Source organism: Pyrus communis, chromosome 1 (assembly GCF_041283825.1).
Source record: "Pyrus communis isolate YQ-2024b chromosome 1, ASM4128382v1, whole genome shotgun sequence".
Classification (NCBI taxonomy): Eukaryota; Viridiplantae; Streptophyta; class Magnoliopsida; order Rosales; family Rosaceae; genus Pyrus; species Pyrus communis.
In genome coordinates, this window is record NC_142565.1 from 9,024,675 (window position 1) to 9,043,260 (window position 18,586).

Genomic DNA, 18,586 nt, shown 5'->3' on the forward strand with positions numbered 1-18,586 from the left:
ATTTGAAAGTTTCAAGTGTATTATTATATAACTTTATGTAGGTAACAAAAAAAATTTAAGCATTTGATTTCGTAGTATAATTTTAACTTAACCAACCCACAAAATAATTCCAGCCTCCGTTATTGGAGTCTACATCTTCAATTCAAACTATCAAGAGCTTTGCACCAAACATACATCTTTATAGATAATAGGGAGGAAATGAAAGCAATTTCCTGCCTAAATACCACAATCTTGATGCCAAAAAATCTAAAACCCTTCTAAGAAGAGTATACGCAGCCATATCATCTTGCCCTTTCGAAAGACAGCTAACGCTCGATTTGGATCGTGACATGGCTGATGTTATACTCCCTTCTGATATAAGCTATTACGTCCTCCAGCACCGTGTCTGCATTTGCTTCTGGTCTAACTTTCACATGGCAAGCCAGCAGGACTTTCCCCACCGTGATAGCCCATATATGCAGCTCGTGGACTGCTACCACTTCGTCCATCTCCAACAGTCCCGTTTCAAGTCTCGTTGCATCAATCTCTCTCGGCGTGCTCTCCATCAGGACATCAAGTATGTTCCGCATCATCTTAATAGTTGTCCCCAAAACAATGACCGAAAAAATTAGGGTGCAGATCAAATCAACTATCTTCCACTCCGGCTTGGCCCATATGATTGCCCCGCCAATCATTACCCCAATACTTTGTACCGAGTCTCCAAGCACATGGAGATAAGCACCCTGTAGATTTATGTTCCGTTGCTTCTTCTCTACTTGCCCATCTTTTGGCTTATCCAACAGTGGCTCAGCAAGATCCTTGTCGGCATGGTGGTGTTCATGATCATCTTCATGAGTGTGAGGGTGCTCATGATCATGTGAGTGCTCCTCATGATCATGACCATGCGAGTGTTTCTCGTGAGCATGATCGTGGTGATGGTGATGAGCAGAAATAGTCATTCCGTGACTGTGATCACCGTGATCATGTCCATGTCCATGTCCGTGTCCATGATCATGGCCTAACAGTATGGCCATGGCTATATTAACCACTAGACCAAATGCGGCAACGAGAAACATTAGAAATCCATTCACCTCACCTGTGTCATGTATCATTCTAACTATGGCTTCATATACCAATATCCCGGCAAGCAACCATATGAGCTGGATGGAAACCAGGGCACCAAGAATTTCAATCCTAAAAAACCCGTAAGACTGACGGGGAGTGGCTTCCCAGCCAGCCGCCCACAAAGAGAACAAGGAGATGGCAAATGCTGCAACATCCGAAAGCAAATGTGCTGCATCTGTCAATATTGCTAAACTATTGGCTTCAATGCCACCAACTACCTCAACAGCCATGAACAGAACACAAAGTACCACTGCTATTAAAAGCTTGCGCATGGAGGCTGATCGGTCTTTGGCATCTTTAGAGTTGGATCCAACATCCGCAAGTCCACATGGTGCTTCCCCACAAATCTTACTCCCACTATTACTCGTTTCACCATCGTGCACATCTCGATGGATTTCAATAACCTGTGCATGTTGAATATTTTGTCCTTCCATCTGACAATCCACAAAAATATCACAAGTAATATGAGTGAATGCTTAGTGCAGCCAGTATGCAAAATATGTTCTGAAATTGCACAAAGAAAAAACCACAATATGATTCCATTACTTCACTTTCATGAGCCAACAAAGAAGCTAATTGATTAGCACAGACCAAATGAAGTGTATCCAAATCTGTAATAATAACACTTGCCTGTGACCTCAAATCTCTTTCGAACACAGTAGTACGATGAAGTTTTTTACCAAGAAGAACACAATCTATTGAAAAACCAGTGAAAGACGTGAAAGGAAAGATTCGTAAGGAATTCTTCAAAGACTTCATCTATCATTTTTCTGGCTTTGACTTACAACGTTTGCAGCCACTACAATTATAGGCTTCAACATTCAACCATTGGAATTCCTACCTAATGAGTAATGAGACATCCTAGAGAATACAAAACGCTCTTTGACGGACACATAGTATCCTTCATGTAGGCAGATTTCTAGAACTTCATAACCCCAGAATTACAAACTATATCTTTATCAATATCCCTACTTTTCGAAACATAACAAAAGCATGTTAAACTTCCTAGGTCAAAATGTTTACGAGCTTCCTGAAAGCAAAAACATGGTTTCTGATCCATAGTTTTCATTTCTTCAGCAGTGGTCTGGTCACACTATCTAGTATCTACTGTCCTTAGCAAACTCAGGAGGCAGAAAAACCTGCCAAAATACTTTTCTGAGGATCAAGGTCATAAAATTTCTAACTGATAGTAGCTTCCGAAGCCATCTCTTCGTCTTAATTTCTACATTAAAAAAAATTGAAATAGCCATAGAATGTAAAAAAGATGCAATCTCTCCCCAAATCCCAATTCCTCACAGCCCTAACATAGTTCAATAGACCAGTGAAGCTCATTTGTACTCAAATTCACCAGCTATAGTTGCATTTTCATCATCTAGTATCCATGAAATGTCAGGAATGCAATTTAGCCAAACCAAAAACTATAGGAGCAAGTTTCAAAAATCATCTCAGATTGTCTAGACCGGTTTCTAGGAGGACTTCGTAGCATCAAGTCGGAACCAAAAGCAAACTATATGACCTGATTTATTCATCAAATTGACAAAGTTGTTGCTGCAGATGTGCTACAAACATGAATGCTACTAGTCCATAGATTATCAAGGGCCTTAGATAAATCACTATTGTCTGAAGACTCTAAGCAGACACCAATCAGACATATGAACAACATCAAAGTCAAATCTGGAAATCACAACCCTAAAGACAGATTAACGAGTGCTATCATTTCAAATTTTCATCACAACACAAGAAATGAGGAAATAAAAGAACCCCATTAGCTATCTTTGGTGAAAAACCCTATCACACCATCAAACCATTTCAAGAAAGTGAAAAATATTCACAAAAAAGGAAAATTACACACACACACACATATATACATAGAATTAAGGAATTGAAAGAATGTACTTTTTTAGTTTTAGGCACTTATGGCATTCCACTAGCAAAAGGCTCTATCTGTGTTTCAAGTGCAGATGCTACGGCCTACTGGCAGCGCTGAGAGCCTTCTTATCTTTGGAAAATTTTGGGAGCTGGGGAAGCCTTTGTCTCAGCTGGTCATCAAATTCAACTGAATCAATGCAATTACAATTATAGCCCTCACCAGATGTTCCAAGTGACCAGAAGACTAGTTGGCTTTGTTTGACTACAAGTATGGACGAGGGGAGAGGGAGAGGGAGAGAGAGAACAGGGCAAATAAAACACCTGTGTCAATCAAGCTCCGTGCAGTTGGAGACTGGGGTTAGTAGAAGAGGTGACGTGGGCCTCAGTTTCTCGGGAGCCTGGCAAGATTCGTCCACTCTGTTCATGACAAATATAAACAGACGGATAGTTCTTTTAGAATATTTACTTATTTTTCTAATGAAAATTCATAGAAATTTTAAATTTATTAGATTAGTGTTCGAGGATGGTGGATAACTCTGAATATTGATTGTTATATAAGAAATATATTAGATTGGTGTTCTTGGATTGTAGCAAGTAGAAACCTTAATTAATGGCGTTGGTTATGATTTGATCAGCAATCTTTTTTTCACATCCCCTCCTAATTAATTAAAATCAAGATTATTTAATCAATTAAATGAAAAATGTTTTTACAGAATTCGTCCATCTGCTTTTGTTACATTTTGATGACTAAACGATCTTATTTTAATTGATTTTTTTGTAAAGATAATTTTTATAAAGTGATTTATAATATGAACGATTTCGATCACCAAACACAAAGTTGTGTGTATAGGCCACAAAGCATAAGTATCTTGAGGAGGTGTTCCTCTTAATCCTTAACTTTCTCCAAACAAACGAAGGGGCCACGTCCTACGATTATGATTTGATGTGGGAGATTTTAAATTCAACTGTTATGTCAATATTTTAACTGTTCCATTGTATAACTTAATCCAAATTTTGACCATGCTTCATTTAACTTAATCCCATATATTTGTTATAATTCACGTACACATACTTTTGTTGGTAACTTGCATCGAGCAAAGTCTTCCTAGCTACATTATATGCAAAAAGGGCGGTCAAATTAAACATTACGGCACATATCAAGCAATGTGGTAGAGGTGAGTTGTATACCAAGTTCACCATCCATTTGTTGCATTTACTCACGTAAAAGGTATGCATGGGCATCCATATTTACAATAATGTAATATGTATGAGTTTGGGAGAGTTACTATTTATAGTTGTCAACAGTTCAACACGAGTTATAATTCACGCTATTATTTTCTTTTGAGTTTTGCATGCAAGTACATAGTAACCACTTATGAGATCGCCTTGCATCAATGGATAATGAATAAATTATTGATGACATTGGTTGGCATTGTCTTAAGTGAGATCACTTGTATTTTGTATACAATATGTTGACATTGTCAACGTGTAACAAATGCTACATATAAGATAAGAAGTTTAAAATTTGCTCATATTCTAATTTTTTTTTTTTTTTTTTTTTTTTTTTTTGGTTTTTGAAGAGTGCTCATATTCTAATTAATTACATAAAGAAACACATAAATAAGAGATTTAGAAGCTTACAATAGCACCAAATAGAAAAACATTTTATATTATATTATACATGCAACAGTAATGTATTCTTACCATATGCCATATATTTACAAACATATTGTGTAGGTTATGTGCATAATTAAATAATTAATCAAACCTTATTAACATTCACATGACAAAATCATTGTTAGAACTAAAAACAAAATATTGGGGTTTTTTGTTCTTTTTATTCTTGTGAATTTTGGGTCTTCTATTGCATTCTTAGTTCGGTGGATAAGGGTAGCATCTCTTCACACCTCACATATTTTCTTAGGCATTAAGATTCTAATTTAACAAGAAGTTGACAAACAAGCATGGCCCCAGAAATGTCGGCACTCAATACAAGTACGAAGGTCTATTCTAATCGAGGATTTAATAATCTTGTGTGATTTATCTCACTCGTCACATGATATGTCACAATGTGCATATATTTTCAGTGACACCTAAGATGGCAGGAGTGCTACAACCCCAACAACCTGTCAGACGAGAATACAACCCAAAAACACTTGAAATAAATCAGGATTCCTACAGTTCCTCAAACGAATATCATGTTAAACCAACGGTTTAAACCAAACCAATTTTTGTAAAACCTACAACCCAGTTTAGATCTTTCTTTTTTTTTTTTTACATGAGCATAAAAAGGCATGTACTTCTTGCTCAATCTTCATTGTAAACCCTGGCATCATTTTTCCAGACATCATTTACATATATAGAAAGTGAATCTTTATATTAATAATGTCAATTATTGTACCAATAACATAACGATATATTTAGTTATTGACATGTTATCTATTAATGTTACGATGATTGTTCGACACAATATCCACAATCCATCTTTTAATAAATAATGAACAGTCTGTCCACCAAAGAACTGTCCAATGTACAAGTAAAGAGAGACCAACAAACGAAAAACGGAAAGGGGAACACAGAAATCAAAGTTGGGGACGAAGAGAGAAATCTCGAAAAACATCTTGGCAATGCACACCGAGGGAGGCGAGGCTTCTATAATCAATCATCTTTGTCCTTTAAACCAACTAACAATCAATTTGCAGATTGACACTGCTGAAGCTATATCCAGCTCTCTGATATAATCCATCACATTGCAAACCAGAAGGGCTATCCCATTGTGACAGCCCAAATATGCATTTCATTAATTTCCATCCATCGGATCCTCCATCTCCAACAGTTTCTTTTCAAGTCCTCTTCACATGAATCGCTCTAGGTGTCCTTCCCATCATGACATCAAGTACATTACGCAGCATCTTGACAGTCTTCCACAGAAGAGTCACAGAAAAAATTAGGGTGCAAATCAGATCAAAAACCTTCCACTCAGGCTCGTACAAAATGAACGCCGCGCAAATCAGTACTGCAATAGCATGAGCGGAGTCCTTAAGTGCACGGAGTACTTTTATGCACCTCTGCCTTATCTTTTCATATCTGTCTTTTGCAAGCTTATCCAACAGTGTTCGACTCCGATCAGCAGCATCACGATCATGTGATCGTTTACGATCATTACGAGTACTAGAAATTGTCATTTCGTCGCTGTGACGAAAATCACCATCTTGTCCTTCAACAGTTATGTGGTCCAGAAGTAAGGCCATGATCACACTTCCCCCAAGACAAACTAGGCTACCAGGAAACATTATGACGGCATTCACCTCAGCTGTGTTGTCGATGGTTTTCACTATGCTTTCATACACCAATATCCCAGAGAACAGCCATATGAGTTGGATGGAAAGTAGGGCTCCGAGAATTTCAATCCTTAAAAACCACCGGTAATAAGGCGATTCACTGGGTGGGGCTTCCCAGCTAGAAACTGCCCACACCGAGATGGCCAATGTGGCAACATCAGCGTACAAATGTGCTGCAACAGTTAGTATTGTTGAACTTTTGGCAAAAATGCCGATGCATACATCCATAAATATTATGACAACACCAAATACCGCTGCCAGTAACAGTAAAGTCCCGGAAAATTTTAGTTCTATGGAGCGAAACGTGGCATGTTCGTCAGGAGGAACATCGTCAGAATTGTTAGCGATCTGAGCACGTTGAGTATTTTGTGGTGCCATATGAAATATCACAAAAACAACCCAATAAGTACTATATTAAGGAGGCCTTAGTGCTGTAGCTGTAAGTATATATGCAAAATGAATAACATGAACACAATTATGTGAGAATACATATCATATCTTCCTTTCCGTCATTCTCCAATAAATCTAAGAAAAGTGCTTCTACTGCATTTTTAGCAGAAAATGTTAAAAGCGTTTATGGGCCACTTCCAAAGAAACACGTCAAATGTTTCTCCATGAAGCACTTCCAAGTATTTTTTTCAAGCAACACTTGAATTTTTGATAAATTTTTTAATGAATTCATAATAAAACAAAAACGCTTAACAAAACTACTGCTTATAAAAGCAATCTCAAACGAGCCATAAACAACAAAATTAAACATGAGCTAGCATTCACTATAAAGGTCATGAAGGCAAAACATCTACCAAATCTGCATCCTTAATCCAAAATACCAAATATGCATCTTTCCAAATAATGAAAGGGAAGGGGGGGAATATTTCAGGAATATGAAGAGAAAATATGAAGTGCTTGGCATCCAACAGTTACTTCAATAACCATTACAACAACACAACTACAGGCATTAAGAGTATGACCTTGGGAATTTCTTGTTCTGCAGTGCAATCTACGGTGAGAACCGTGGCACGTTCCATGGAATCCAGAGAGCTTGATCCAATCCCATCATCAGGAACATGGCCAGGGATATCAACAATCTGAACATGTTTAGTATTTTGTGGTTCCATCTGAAAATTCATGAAAACAAGCAATCATGTATGATAAACTTGTATATGATTATGTCATAGGATTCATATATGCTTCAAGATTATTCCGAGAACCAAACTCAACTTAAATTTAAGTCAACGATCCATTGGAATTTGGACAAGATAGGTGGTGCGTGTACCCATGTGGCAGGATCCGACGTAGGGAAAACTTTGTCAACTCTGATTACGTCCCTTAATTATATATATACATATATATAACAGATGAAAACCGATCGATTCGGATGCATACAGTATTGTTATGTTTTTTTATATTTTTATTATTATTATATTTTTTTTCTTTCTAATAATGAAATGCACATGATAATGTATTAGTTAAAAGGGGCATTAATATATAGGTCCAAAAAATTGACGTACTATTGATTTTAGTCCAATTTTTTGAAATTACTGATTTAGGTCCACTTAACTAATTTTTAAACCTATTTTACCCCTTGTTTTCAAACTTTGAATATTTAAACATCTGCAATCTACTAAACATTTAAAAAACTGTTTCAATTCTTTACCCTTTAATAAAATAAAATATTTTTATCATAGATTAAGTTGCAAAAATATAGAACCTAATTAAAAGGTACCAATACATAAATGATAAATTGGTCATGAAATCAATTAATTTGAGTAAAAATAAAACTCAAATGAAGATCCAATTTTGACCATGAAATTAACTAATTTGAACACAACAAGCAATTTGATGAAAGAAGCCAACTGACCTCCATTCTTTGATCAAACATAATCAAATTTCATATATAGTGGAAGCCTGAGAAGAGAAGAGGAAAACAGAACAATGATAAAGAAGAAGAAGATTCGCAAGGCAAATGATAAATCCTAACTAAGAAGAAGGTTTTAGATAACAAACTAAAAAGAAATAATAGATAAATGAAGAAGAAATGAAGAGGCGTATCCTCACTTGGAGATATATAGGAAGTAATTTTATTCCAACAATTATCCTATCATTAAGGGAATTTTATTCTTTAAACCTCAAATAGGTAAAACTTTTCACAAATACTAATCCTAAAATCAAGGGATAATATTGATTACTTATAAGTAATTTTAGGAGTAAATTGGTAAGAGAATGAAAAAAAACTGACATGGAATATAATTGGACTTATCTAAAAAATGACTCACAAAATTGGATTCATATCAAGTTTTCCCTAGTTAAAATAGGCGATGCTAGATTGAATGAAGCACCAGTGGAGGTGGGATATTTCAACACACTCATTTACATGGGACCCAATTAGTAGGTCACACGCGAGAGATCTACACATCGGTAACCATATGAACTCAAGGGACCCACCTATTACGTGGCAATATGGGCCCGTTCCCTAATAATTGATAAGGTATAAGAGTCAGGGAGCAAGTCCGTACTATCACATGAGGGTTGCATCCCCTTGCCCTTAAGTGTTGGGTGAGTCATCGTGGTTCCACATGGTTGCCGATATGTGGATCTCACATGTGATCTAGTAATTGGGTCCCGCGTGAGAGTACATGGTAATATCTTCCACATCAGCCTTGTCTCTGAAAAAAAAAGAGAGTTTAAATATCATAATCTCACCCCGACAAACACCGAGGCATTTTGTGGTAGAACCCCACAACTATCGAACTGTGCAGATAATAATTAACAAGTTGAGAACAATATTAATATTGTTAGAAGTGGGCATTTGTGCATGATGCCTAGTTTCATGAGTATGTGTGGTAGCTATATCTTTCCTTTTAAGTTATCTGATTTTGATAATTTGGTTTTTCAAGTTGATGTTTAGACCTTGTAATTCTATGTTCGCATTTTACCTGTTTTTCTTCTGAAAGAAGGAAATTTATTAATAACAGACTACAAAGCAGTTCCCAAAGTACAACAAACAGAGCTAGAGGCCTAACCAGCTAGGCCAATAATAGCAGCAACGTGAGAGTCTTCATGGCTGATATTATGACTGCAAACCTCTTGAAAAACTACATTTCCCAGGTATTTATTTGATCATATCTAGGGATACATGTCCTCAACTCTAATTGCTTTAATAGTTGATGTTGAGTTAACATTATTCTTATGAATTTTGTGGATTTGACTTTGGGTGCAGGAAATGATCAGATTCAAGTTATTGGTATGATTAAGCTCTTTGGAATAGGAGTTTTCTAACACTTTTCAAAGTTTGAGTCCTAACATTTGTTCAAAATTGTATAAAAGATCAATTATGCAAATTTGTAGTATATTCTCATATCAAAGATATTACAATTTATTTCCTCACCCAAAAAAATAAAAAATAAAAAAGGAAATATTATATTCAAATCTGGGTGTCCCCAGAGGTATCCTTTTTTTTTTATATATAATATTATTTTGCAACTTTGCCATCAATGTGAATTAGGGTGGTATTGTTTGCAGATGACACCAATGCAATATTGGTAGCCCTTGTTACAATAGAGTCCTCTACATAGGACATGTTCTCTAGTTTAGTGGTTGTTTGGTGGCCATTGAGGTTTGTCACCAATAAGAGTGTCCACACTTGACAGTAGACACCAATGAAAATGGTGGCTTTTAGCCAAAATTCTAGTAGTGTAATGTTGTATAATGGCTTAGGAAGTTATAGGAAAAAAAAAAGAATTTAAAAAATATATGAAACAAATTTTGTAAAATAAAAGTTATAGGAAAAAAAATAGTGTAAAAATAAAATAAATTGTAAAAAAAAAATAAAAAAATAAAAAAAAACAGCTGAATGACGTTAGCTAGTGGTTGCATTTGAAATTTGGCCTAGAATTCCTGTCGGATATAACCGACAAGAATTTATATTAAATATATTCATGTGGATTATATCCGACAGGAATGCTAGAATTTCTGGCCCGGGCCCGGGGCTGGCTGGATTGGGCCAACCAATTGGCCCTTTAGCCCTTTCAAATTCCATGAGGCCCAAGAGCCATTTGGCCTAACCCTGGGTTAGAGACGATTTTTAAAGTATTTTCGACACTCTTACCTTCTAGACCCTTCAGTTGGAGATGACCATTAATAATGCAAGACACGACGTCTTATTTGCAGCCAAACTAGTGGGCCCAAAAGGACATTTGATTCATGTATGCAGCCAAGTAATGTCGTTTTAACTCTTTAATAAAAAAACAGCCTTAAAAACAACAATCTTTACACGTTAGACACCTCAAATTGAAGAAAATATTAACCTTTTAGATACAAAATAACATGCGACAACAATTTAACCTCCACGTAATCAAGCAAAAGAACACACTCGCCCTTCATAAATTACATACCCAACACATTAATGCAAATTATCATACCATTAAACCTCTAACCACAAATCACTCTCCGAGGTTCATACAAAAACCATATATTATGCAGAGCAGATGGTGACACTTTTAAGGTAGCATCCCTACATACTTACACCACTACCTCCTAGAATATCCAAAACCAAAACCAAAACCAAAACCAAAACAAGAACCCATGTCTTCTGCAACCACTTTATCTTTCTGTGCTTCTTCACAACAGCTTCAACAGTATCTAAAGATTCCTGCATCACACAACCACACACGCTTTCTACTAACTTGCAGTCGCAGGTACGTTGCCAAAACTCGGTGTCACAAACCAACAGCATTGGCAGTTGGAGCATTAGTTCGTGCTCGGTGCACAAACTGACCTTTCACCCGGGGATGCTGCTCTGCTAGTATTTTCCGGCTTTGGTATCTGACCTGCGTATAGACATTAGCTGTTAAGGATTGGGAACACCTTTATGACATGGGTTATTTAGGTGATTTGGTATTAGCAGCTCAAAAGTGAGGGCTGTCCGGTACATTCGATCTAAGGTGGAAGTTTCCGAGTTGGTTAGGAAGTACTAAAGCTTGTTGGAGAATAATAATTGCAAATGTAGTTAAACCGAGCTTTCCTTGTACATGGCAACAACAATGTGTTATTCAAAAGCCCTCAAATGTGACATTAGGATGATTACTAAAATTAAAGACGAGGATAATACCTTCTTTTCAAAGCATCGATCTTTCCGCTTCAGTCGGAACTTGGTCAGAGCTGCTTCCCTTTGGCTGGAACGAAGAGGATCAGCTCCTCCAAAGCCCTCATGAACAGAACGACCACTGTCATTCAAACTCTCAGAAGCCTCCATCTCACCAGACACAGCCAGAGTGGCATTTCCATTAGTGCTACTACAATTGCTTCCATGTCCACTGCGACCAACAGCATTACCAACAGCATTGCTTAAACTACTACAGCCACTTTGCCCAGTAGCAGGCGAACCAGGTCTCAGTTCCTCCATTTGCTCCTGGTTGTTCTGCCCCTGCACAGTCTGGCCAATAGATTTATAGGTTGTCTTGTCAGACAGGTGACAACCTTCTTCTGAGAGGTAAACTTCAGGATTGGAATGATATGGGGAATTCACAGGATAGGAGGATTGTTCTCCATTGCAAGCCGATTTGCTACTCCATGTCGGGGTTACATCTGATTGTCTATGGAACAAGGATGGGAAAGAATGACCGTATGCAGTGCAAATATTATCAGACTTTGCCCCAGCGATAGGAACCATCCCAAGTTGAGAGCGTGGAAAGCATAAATCAGCTTCCTCAGTTTGACCGGAAACCAAGGTAGACTTGTTTTCCTGGCTATCATGGGATTTATTTGCAACCTCCGATTCAGTGATGGGAAATGTTGGGAAAAAGGATTGCAACGTCTTGCTATTATTATACCTGCATGAAAGAACAATTGGTTGATCAGAAAATTCAGCAATCTAATCACTAGTTTGCATTCAATGTTTAAACAAGTTACAAGTCATTCCATTTTTGTTTCCGTTCTTACAAAGGGTAATAAGATTCTCCCTAAGCACCAAGTTATTCCATTTTTTTTAATAATTATTGTATTGTTGCCATCAGCTTTGCTGCTGCCAACAGAATTACCACTGTATAGCTGCCACTATTAATATACAATTCCTTATTAGTTATTATTCAGATCAAAATCACCATAAATTGTCATTCACAAATTGATAAAGAAGACCCCAGACGCATGCTTTAATTTTGTTCTCATCATCGCTCAAGTTTACGAGAACAGGGACCTGAACACTCACCATGAAAAGGCAGAAGCATCAGAATGGTTCAGCACAGGCCTTTCATCGTTCACTTGCTTGTTTGAACCATCCAGAGAACTTCTCAAAGAAAGTTCCAGTTGTGGAGTGGATCCCATGTGCTTTGTACCATCGTCTCTATTGTCAGGGGGTCCGGCAGTGCACTTTGGCCAATTACCAAAGGCTCCAATAAAGTCAATAGCTCCACTGGAGGGTTCATCCAGTCCATAACGGCTGATGTGAGTTTCAGAAGTGATATTAGCATCTCCTTTGTAACTTTCCGGTTGCATACCTTCACCTTGAACCATTTTTGTAGCAGAAACATTGTCCTCTCTGAGTCTTAATCCAGCTGAGGTATAACCTTCCTTCAAAGGAACATCATATGATCCAAATGTACCTGACTTCTCTGCAAACAAATGGCTTGTTGGATACCCCATTCTAAAATTACTGAAAGACGAAAAAAAACTCCGAACAAATACAGAGAGAAAGCAGGAAAATATGGCATACCTTTTGCTTCACTCTCAAGCACAACAGATTCGTTGTCCGGTCTAGCACACTCCTTGAGCCTTTCCATATCTGTATTGCTTAAATTAGAAGCACTCTCATACCTTAGCTGTGGAATATCCTGCATATTTTGCATGTACGCACTCTCAGCTTCCATGTAAGGCGTCGTACAAGAACTCTGCACAAGAGATGCAGTTTGTATATGAAACTCCATGGAGCCAACCTAATCTAGAAGTATAAAGTTTTCTCGAGCTATAGTGACCTGTCACACCCGGCCCAGGTCCCACCACATCCCGAGCTCGACTCTACCGTAGCACGATATTATCCGTTTCGGCTCTGACCACGCCCTCACGGTTTTGTTTATGGGAACTCACACGAAAACTTCCTAATGGGTCACCCATCCTAGGATTTCTCTCGTGCGAACTCGCTTAACTTCGTGAGCTTTTAAAAAATCTCGTGCTAGGTAGAGAGGTAGAGATGGGAATATACATACAAGACCTACAGATCGCACGATGTGGGATGTTCCAGACATCTTTTATGGAGAAGAAAAAAGCATTGAAGTTCTCTTCGAGAATTGTGAGACTGTAGAGAACTCTAAATTTATCCTAAACCCTTTATTTTCAACTTAATTTTCAAATATACTTACTTGGGCTTCACTTCCTTTCTCACTGCATTCCTTATTTTCCTGCATGGAAGCTGCGTAACCATTTGAATGTTTACTTGCTAAATTGTTCTCGCAAGTGGCTTCAACTTTTTTCTGTGTAACATTAACGTTTTGTGGAACCGGTGCACCGCTACGCTGGTAGAAAGTAAAACAACAAGAGAAAAGACATGTATCATTAAACTGTAACACTGCCGCGCAATTAAACAAAACCAAGGAATCAACAACAAAGATTTACTGAAGGGGGAAGGTGAAAAATGGAACATACAGTTTGCCTTCTCCAAACATGCTGCCAAAGGTTCCGCAGCTCATTCCGCCTTACAGGCTTAATGAGATAGTCAGCTGCACCTTTCAGCATGCATTTCAAAACCCTGCTAGTTGAATCCTCAGAGGACATCACTGCAAGGCAATCCAAAAACTTTAGTTTCGAGTTCCATTTTCACACCGACAAACAATTAAAAAGAAAAGAGCACATTGTTAGGTCAAAGCAACATACTTATTACAGGTATGTTCTTGCACATGTCGTGTTCCATGACTAACGTAAGGAGCGCGAATCCGGAAATCGACGGCAGCTCTGTCTCCGTTAATATAAGATCTATCTTATGATGTTTCCTCTTTATGACCTCCCACGCCTTTAATCCATCTCCGACTGCAACAACTGCTTAATCCAAACAGACAGCCTCTTTTTAGAAAAAGAAGATCCACACTTTCTACAAACTTGTCCAAATTTCTAAATTACCAGAATCACCTTAACAAAAACATTAAATTAGAAAAAGATCCAGACTTTTTACCAAAGTTAAGTCAAATAATCAAAATTTTCAAAACCCAGAAAAGGAAACAGTGCAACAGACCTTTGTAACTGCATTTTCGGAGAAGCGCAGCGATGATCTGCCGCGTCGAATCATCGGCTTCAACCAGCAGAACCCGGAGCACCAATTTTGGCAGGTTGCTCTCCCAGCTCACCACCTCCCCAGAACCACTACCACCACTGCCTCCTCCGCCGCCATCCTCATCCTCCACGTTCTTCTCCAGCTTCACAGCCTCCCTACCCTCACCACCACTCACAGCAACTTCACCCATTTTTCAAAACTCCACCAAAAATCCAAAACCCAATTTCTCAGAGCTAGTAAGAATCCAAAAGTCAACAGAAAACTAGGGTTTAACGATTCCGAGTTGCAGAGATCAAAGATTCAAACTACACCAATTTTTTGAGCTCGAAGAAGAAGAAGGGCAGTAAAAAAAATCTGAAAAACCTTCCAGTGAAATTCGGGAAATAAGGGGGTGGATTTTAGGCGTTCGCTCACAGCCGCGAAAATATCTTTCGATGCCTGGATCAAAAGGAGGGTCGTCATTGGCTTCTGGGTGCGAAGCCCACGTGGGGCATCCTCCGCCACCGGTTTTGTATGTTCCTCCCTTCGCTTGTATTGATCTCATCAGCGGCCGGCGGGACCCACTTCGGACACGTGTTTGCGAGCCTGGGGTTTCCCGAACTAGATATTTCTTAGGAGGATTGCCACGTCTTCCTTTGCAATCACTTTGGATCTCGTGGTGGTGAATACGCACACGTGGAGGATTTATGAGCAATCATTTTTTCTTTTTTTAACAAACAATATTAAATGATATTACGTACACTAAGTAAGAAGGGTTATGCTTAGTTTTACAATAGACTTGCAATAATGTGGTTCAAATTCGTTTTTGGTGAGAATCGAAACTAAGACTTGTTAGGTATAAATGAAAAAAAATATTACTAGATCGTAATATTAAGTGGCTATAAGTAATCTTTTTTTAAGCTTGTTTTTATTTTGTTTTTCTCTTTTTATTTTCTGAACTTTAATATCATACTGCTACAATTTAGTAGGGAGTGATATGGATTAATCATAATAATTTGTTGTTGAACTAGTAGTTTATAAAATTCATACTTAAGTAAAAGAAAATACTAGTGGACTAGCTATTTTATTTTTACCTTAAAATGAAAAAAGAAATTATCTACATTTTACATGTTTCACATTTTAGGAGATTTTCAAAACTAGCCACGAAATTCTAATTTTCTCATATTACTTTCTTAGGTTTTGAAGTCGCAGTAATTTACACTTTTGTTTGATGAATTATATGACTTTTAGTTAAATTAATGATCTGGTGAACAAGAAATCAGTAACGGAGTAGATGTGGAAGACATATTTACCCCACACTAACAAAAAAAAATCATCATTCTTATAAATAATTATACATTTACAAATTAAAAAAAAACATGTAAATTGAGTGATTTTAAAATCTTTAGAGCATATGAGAAAATTAAAACATCGTAACTCATTCAAAAACCTCAAACCAAAAAAATGTCTCTCCCGCTCTTTTATTTTGTAAGCTTTTGCATCATATTGTTTATTTTCTTTTTATTGTATGCATGGTATTGCTTGGGATTCTTGTTTTTAATGACTCATAAGATCTTGGATTTTGTCCAAATTTTCTATTTTGCTATCTGTAAAGAATATAAAATTTTCTTATCGAAAGATTGACAAAATTAAATATAATTTATACTTAGTGATTCTATTATAGTTAAACATATTTTGGACATACGTGTGAAATTGAAATGATGGGATGTTAAAGTGACAGTGTCAATAACAAATTTAGATTACAAATTTAATATTCTTAGCATTATATATAAATAAATAAATAAAAAATACTTCGTATATAAAACAAAACAAAATACATCACAAATATTTGTGCGCGGGGCCTGTGGGCGTATACCAGTGACAATTACGAACACACGAAACAACTTTTGACCAAACGAATGAAACAAGAGGCAAAAAATGCATCTACTCTTTCGGCGCTCAGCAAAAACCGCCACACCCGCCACTCGCTACCTCGCCCTCCCGCCAAAAACCCCATCCCCTTCCTCCTCCTTCTTCCACTCCTCCCAACCCCGTCACCAAACGCCCGATATCGGCTCTCCTTCCAGAGTCCAAAAGCTCATCGCCTCCCAATCCGACCCTCTCCTCGCCAAAGAAATCTTCGACTACGCCGCCCGCCACCCAAATTTCCGCCACTCCTACGCCTCCTACTTCACTCTCATTCTCAAGCTCGGTCGGTCCAAATACTTCTCCCTCGTCGACGACCTCCTCCTACGCCTCAAGTCCCAAAACTACACCGTCTCCCCCGCCCTCTTTTCCCACCTGATCAAAATCTACGGCGAAGCCAATCTGCCCCAGAAAGCCCTCCGAGTGTTCTATACTATGATGGAGTTCGACTGCAGGCCTTCCGTCAAACACCTGAACCGCATTCTTCAGATTCTCGTTTCTCACCGGAACTTTCTCCGGCCGGCGTTCGACGTCTTCAAGGACGCTCACCGTCACGGGGTGATGCCCAATACGGAATCCTACAATATACTGATGCGTGCATTTTGTTTGAACGGGGATCTCAGCATTGCCTACCAACTGTTCAACAAAATGTTTGAGAGAGACCTTGTGCCGGATGTGCATTCGTATCGGATTCTGATGCAGGGGTTGTGTAGGAAGGGGCAGGTGAATACCGCGGTCGATTTCTTGGAGGATATGCTGAACAAAGGGTTCGTGCCCGATACGCTGAGCTACACCACTTTGTTGAATAGTTTGTGTAGGAAGAAGCAGCTTCGTGAGGCGTATAAGCTACTTTGTAGGATGAAGGTGAAGGGGTGCAATCCTGATATTGTGCATTACAACACTGTTATATTGGGATTTTGTCGAGAAGGGCGCCCGGCGGATGCTTGTAAGGTTCTCGAGGATATGGCATCTAATGGGTGCTTGCCAAATTTGTTATCTTATCGGACTTTGGTTAGCGGGTTATGCGATCATGGGATGCTTGATGAGGCTAAGAGTTATATGGAGACGATGGTGTCAAAGGGGTTCTCGCCGCATTTCTCGGTCATTCATTCTTTGGTTAAAGGGTTCTGCAATGTGGGTAGGGTTGAGGAAGCTTGTGGAGTTTTGGAGGAGGTGTTAAAGCACGGAGAGGTTCCTCATACGGATACTTGGATAACGCTGGTTGCTGGGATATGCGAAGAGATTGAGCTGGTGAGAATGGAGGAAATGCTGAGAGAGGTAATGAAGGTGGAAGTTAGGCCAACCACTAGAATCGTGGAGGCAGTGTTTGGTTTGGAGGATTACTTGATCAAGAAGATACAGGCTAACCCTAGGAGAGGTTATTAAATTCTTTACGGCACATGTTCCTGGTTTTTATAACTCCCTGTAGGCTCTGGCATGAGAGATCTGTTAGATTTTGGTCAAGCTACTAGCTCCACTTTCAGTATTGAGCTAAATCCCCAGTCACAAGCGGGACGGATGCTCTTCAAAAGGCTTCATCCCGCAAGTAACTGAACTTATTCTTCAGGGATCATGGAAGAACTGGATGCGCTTATGGTTCACGGCAAGGATGATCGCAATGCTACTGAAACAGGTCTCTTTCTGGGATTGTGGAGGAGCTGTATGCTTTCGTGTTTGTTTGTAGACAAAGATGAGCCTACTCGCACTGTTTGAGCATTGACGTTGTTGCTGTCGTTTGGCTGAAATTCAGACATCCTACCTTGAAGTCAGCCGACGTTTTACAAGAAGCTTTCTTAGTTTTGATTCAGAGCAAACCATGGGAGTCAAACAAACATTCAGGAAAACGCAGAGGTCAGCTTGTGGTGTCCAACATTGTTTTTCTGAAATAATTTCATAAGAATATCTTTTCTTGCTTTGTCGACTTAATTTTCGCGATATTTACTAGTTAATTGTCCTGCAGCAAACAAATTGATATTCTGATAGAAATAATGTATATTTTCTCTGCATGAATATGCAAAACTTAACAAGTATTCTTATTGTATCATCTATTAGTCTCTTAACTTTCTCTTGCTTTCTAAATAGACTGTACATAAATCTACGAAACAACTCA

At 38.3% G+C, this 18,586-nt stretch overlaps 4 protein-coding genes across 6 annotated transcripts; 1 reads left to right on the top strand and 3 right to left on the bottom strand.

The window, feature by feature from the left end:
• Positions 1-119: 119 nt before the first annotated feature.
• Positions 120-3,312, bottom strand: LOC137720216 (metal tolerance protein 1). The gene is made up of 2 exons (XM_068459255.2): positions 3,001-3,312; positions 120-1,538 (listed from the first exon to the last, which is right to left on the bottom strand). Exon 2 carries the CDS (start codon positions 1,536-1,538, stop codon positions 306-308), a length of 1,233 nt encoding a protein of 410 aa, XP_068315356.2. The 5' UTR covers positions 3,001-3,312; the 3' UTR covers positions 120-305.
• Positions 3,313-5,436: 2,124 nt separating this feature from the next.
• On the bottom strand, positions 5,437-7,624 carry LOC137719522 (metal tolerance protein A2-like). Of its 2 annotated transcripts, XM_088696208.1 has the most exons (3): positions 7,536-7,624; positions 7,286-7,432; positions 5,437-6,662 (listed from the first exon to the last, which is right to left on the bottom strand). In XM_088696208.1, the coding sequence occupies exons 2-3, from the start codon at positions 7,430-7,432 to the stop codon at positions 5,817-5,819; spliced, it is 993 nt and encodes a 330-aa protein (XP_088552334.1). In that variant the 5' UTR covers positions 7,536-7,624; the 3' UTR covers positions 5,437-5,816. The 2 variants fall into 2 exon arrangements, with proteins under 2 accessions (XP_088552334.1, XP_068314667.2); XM_068458566.2 differs by lacking the exon at positions 7,536-7,624 and having other exon boundaries at positions 7,286-7,529.
• A 2,980-nt stretch (positions 7,625-10,604) lies between these two features.
• LOC137720007 (two-component response regulator-like APRR5) lies at positions 10,605-15,133 on the bottom strand. 2 transcript variants are annotated; one of them, XM_068458995.2, is made up of 8 exons: positions 14,533-15,133; positions 14,178-14,339; positions 13,950-14,080; positions 13,667-13,819; positions 13,024-13,198; positions 12,520-12,922; positions 11,425-12,145; positions 10,605-11,143 (listed from the first exon to the last, which is right to left on the bottom strand). In XM_068458995.2, exons 1-8 carry the CDS (start codon positions 14,759-14,761, stop codon positions 11,033-11,035), a joined length of 2,085 nt encoding a protein of 694 aa, XP_068315096.2. In that variant the 5' UTR covers positions 14,762-15,133; the 3' UTR covers positions 10,605-11,032. The 2 variants fall into 2 exon arrangements, with proteins under 2 accessions (XP_068315096.2, XP_068315097.2); XM_068458996.2 differs by having other exon boundaries at positions 13,024-13,141; positions 14,533-15,076.
• A 1,280-nt stretch (positions 15,134-16,413) lies between these two features.
• LOC148699104 (oligomeric golgi complex subunit-like protein) lies at positions 16,414-18,520 on the top strand. The gene has a single exon (XM_088696218.1). The coding sequence runs from the start codon at positions 16,489-16,491 to the stop codon at positions 17,860-17,862; it is 1,374 nt and encodes a 457-aa protein (XP_088552344.1). The 5' UTR covers positions 16,414-16,488; the 3' UTR covers positions 17,863-18,520.
• Positions 18,521-18,586: the final 66 nt, after the last annotated feature.

Bases quoted from the DNA above. Each gene is read 5' to 3' on its own strand.
- LOC137720216 (XM_068459255.2), bottom strand. From the start codon at position 1,538: ATGGAAGGACAAAATATTCAACATGCACAGGTTATTGAAATCCATCGA.
- LOC137719522 (XM_068458566.2), bottom strand. From the start codon at position 7,444: ATGAATTTTCAGATGGAACCACAAAATACTAAACATGTTCAGATTGTT. The intron at 6,663-7,285 runs GTCATACTCTTA...CAACGTGCTCAG, and splicing joins CAGAACAAGAAATTCCCAAG to ATCGCTAACAATTCTGACGA.
- LOC137720007 (XM_068458995.2), bottom strand. From the start codon at position 14,761: ATGGGTGAAGTTGCTGTGAGTGGTGGTGAGGGTAGGGAGGCTGTGAAG. The intron at 12,923-13,023 runs GTATGCCATATT...ATTTGTTTGCAG, and splicing joins GCTTGAGAGTGAAGCAAAAG to AGAAGTCAGGTACATTTGGA. The intron at 12,146-12,519 runs GTGAGTGTTCAG...TCTTTCATGCAG, and splicing joins GATGCTTCTGCCTTTTCATG to GTATAATAATAGCAAGACGT.
- LOC148699104 (XM_088696218.1), top strand. From the start codon at position 16,489: ATGCATCTACTCTTTCGGCGCTCAGCAAAAACCGCCACACCCGCCACT.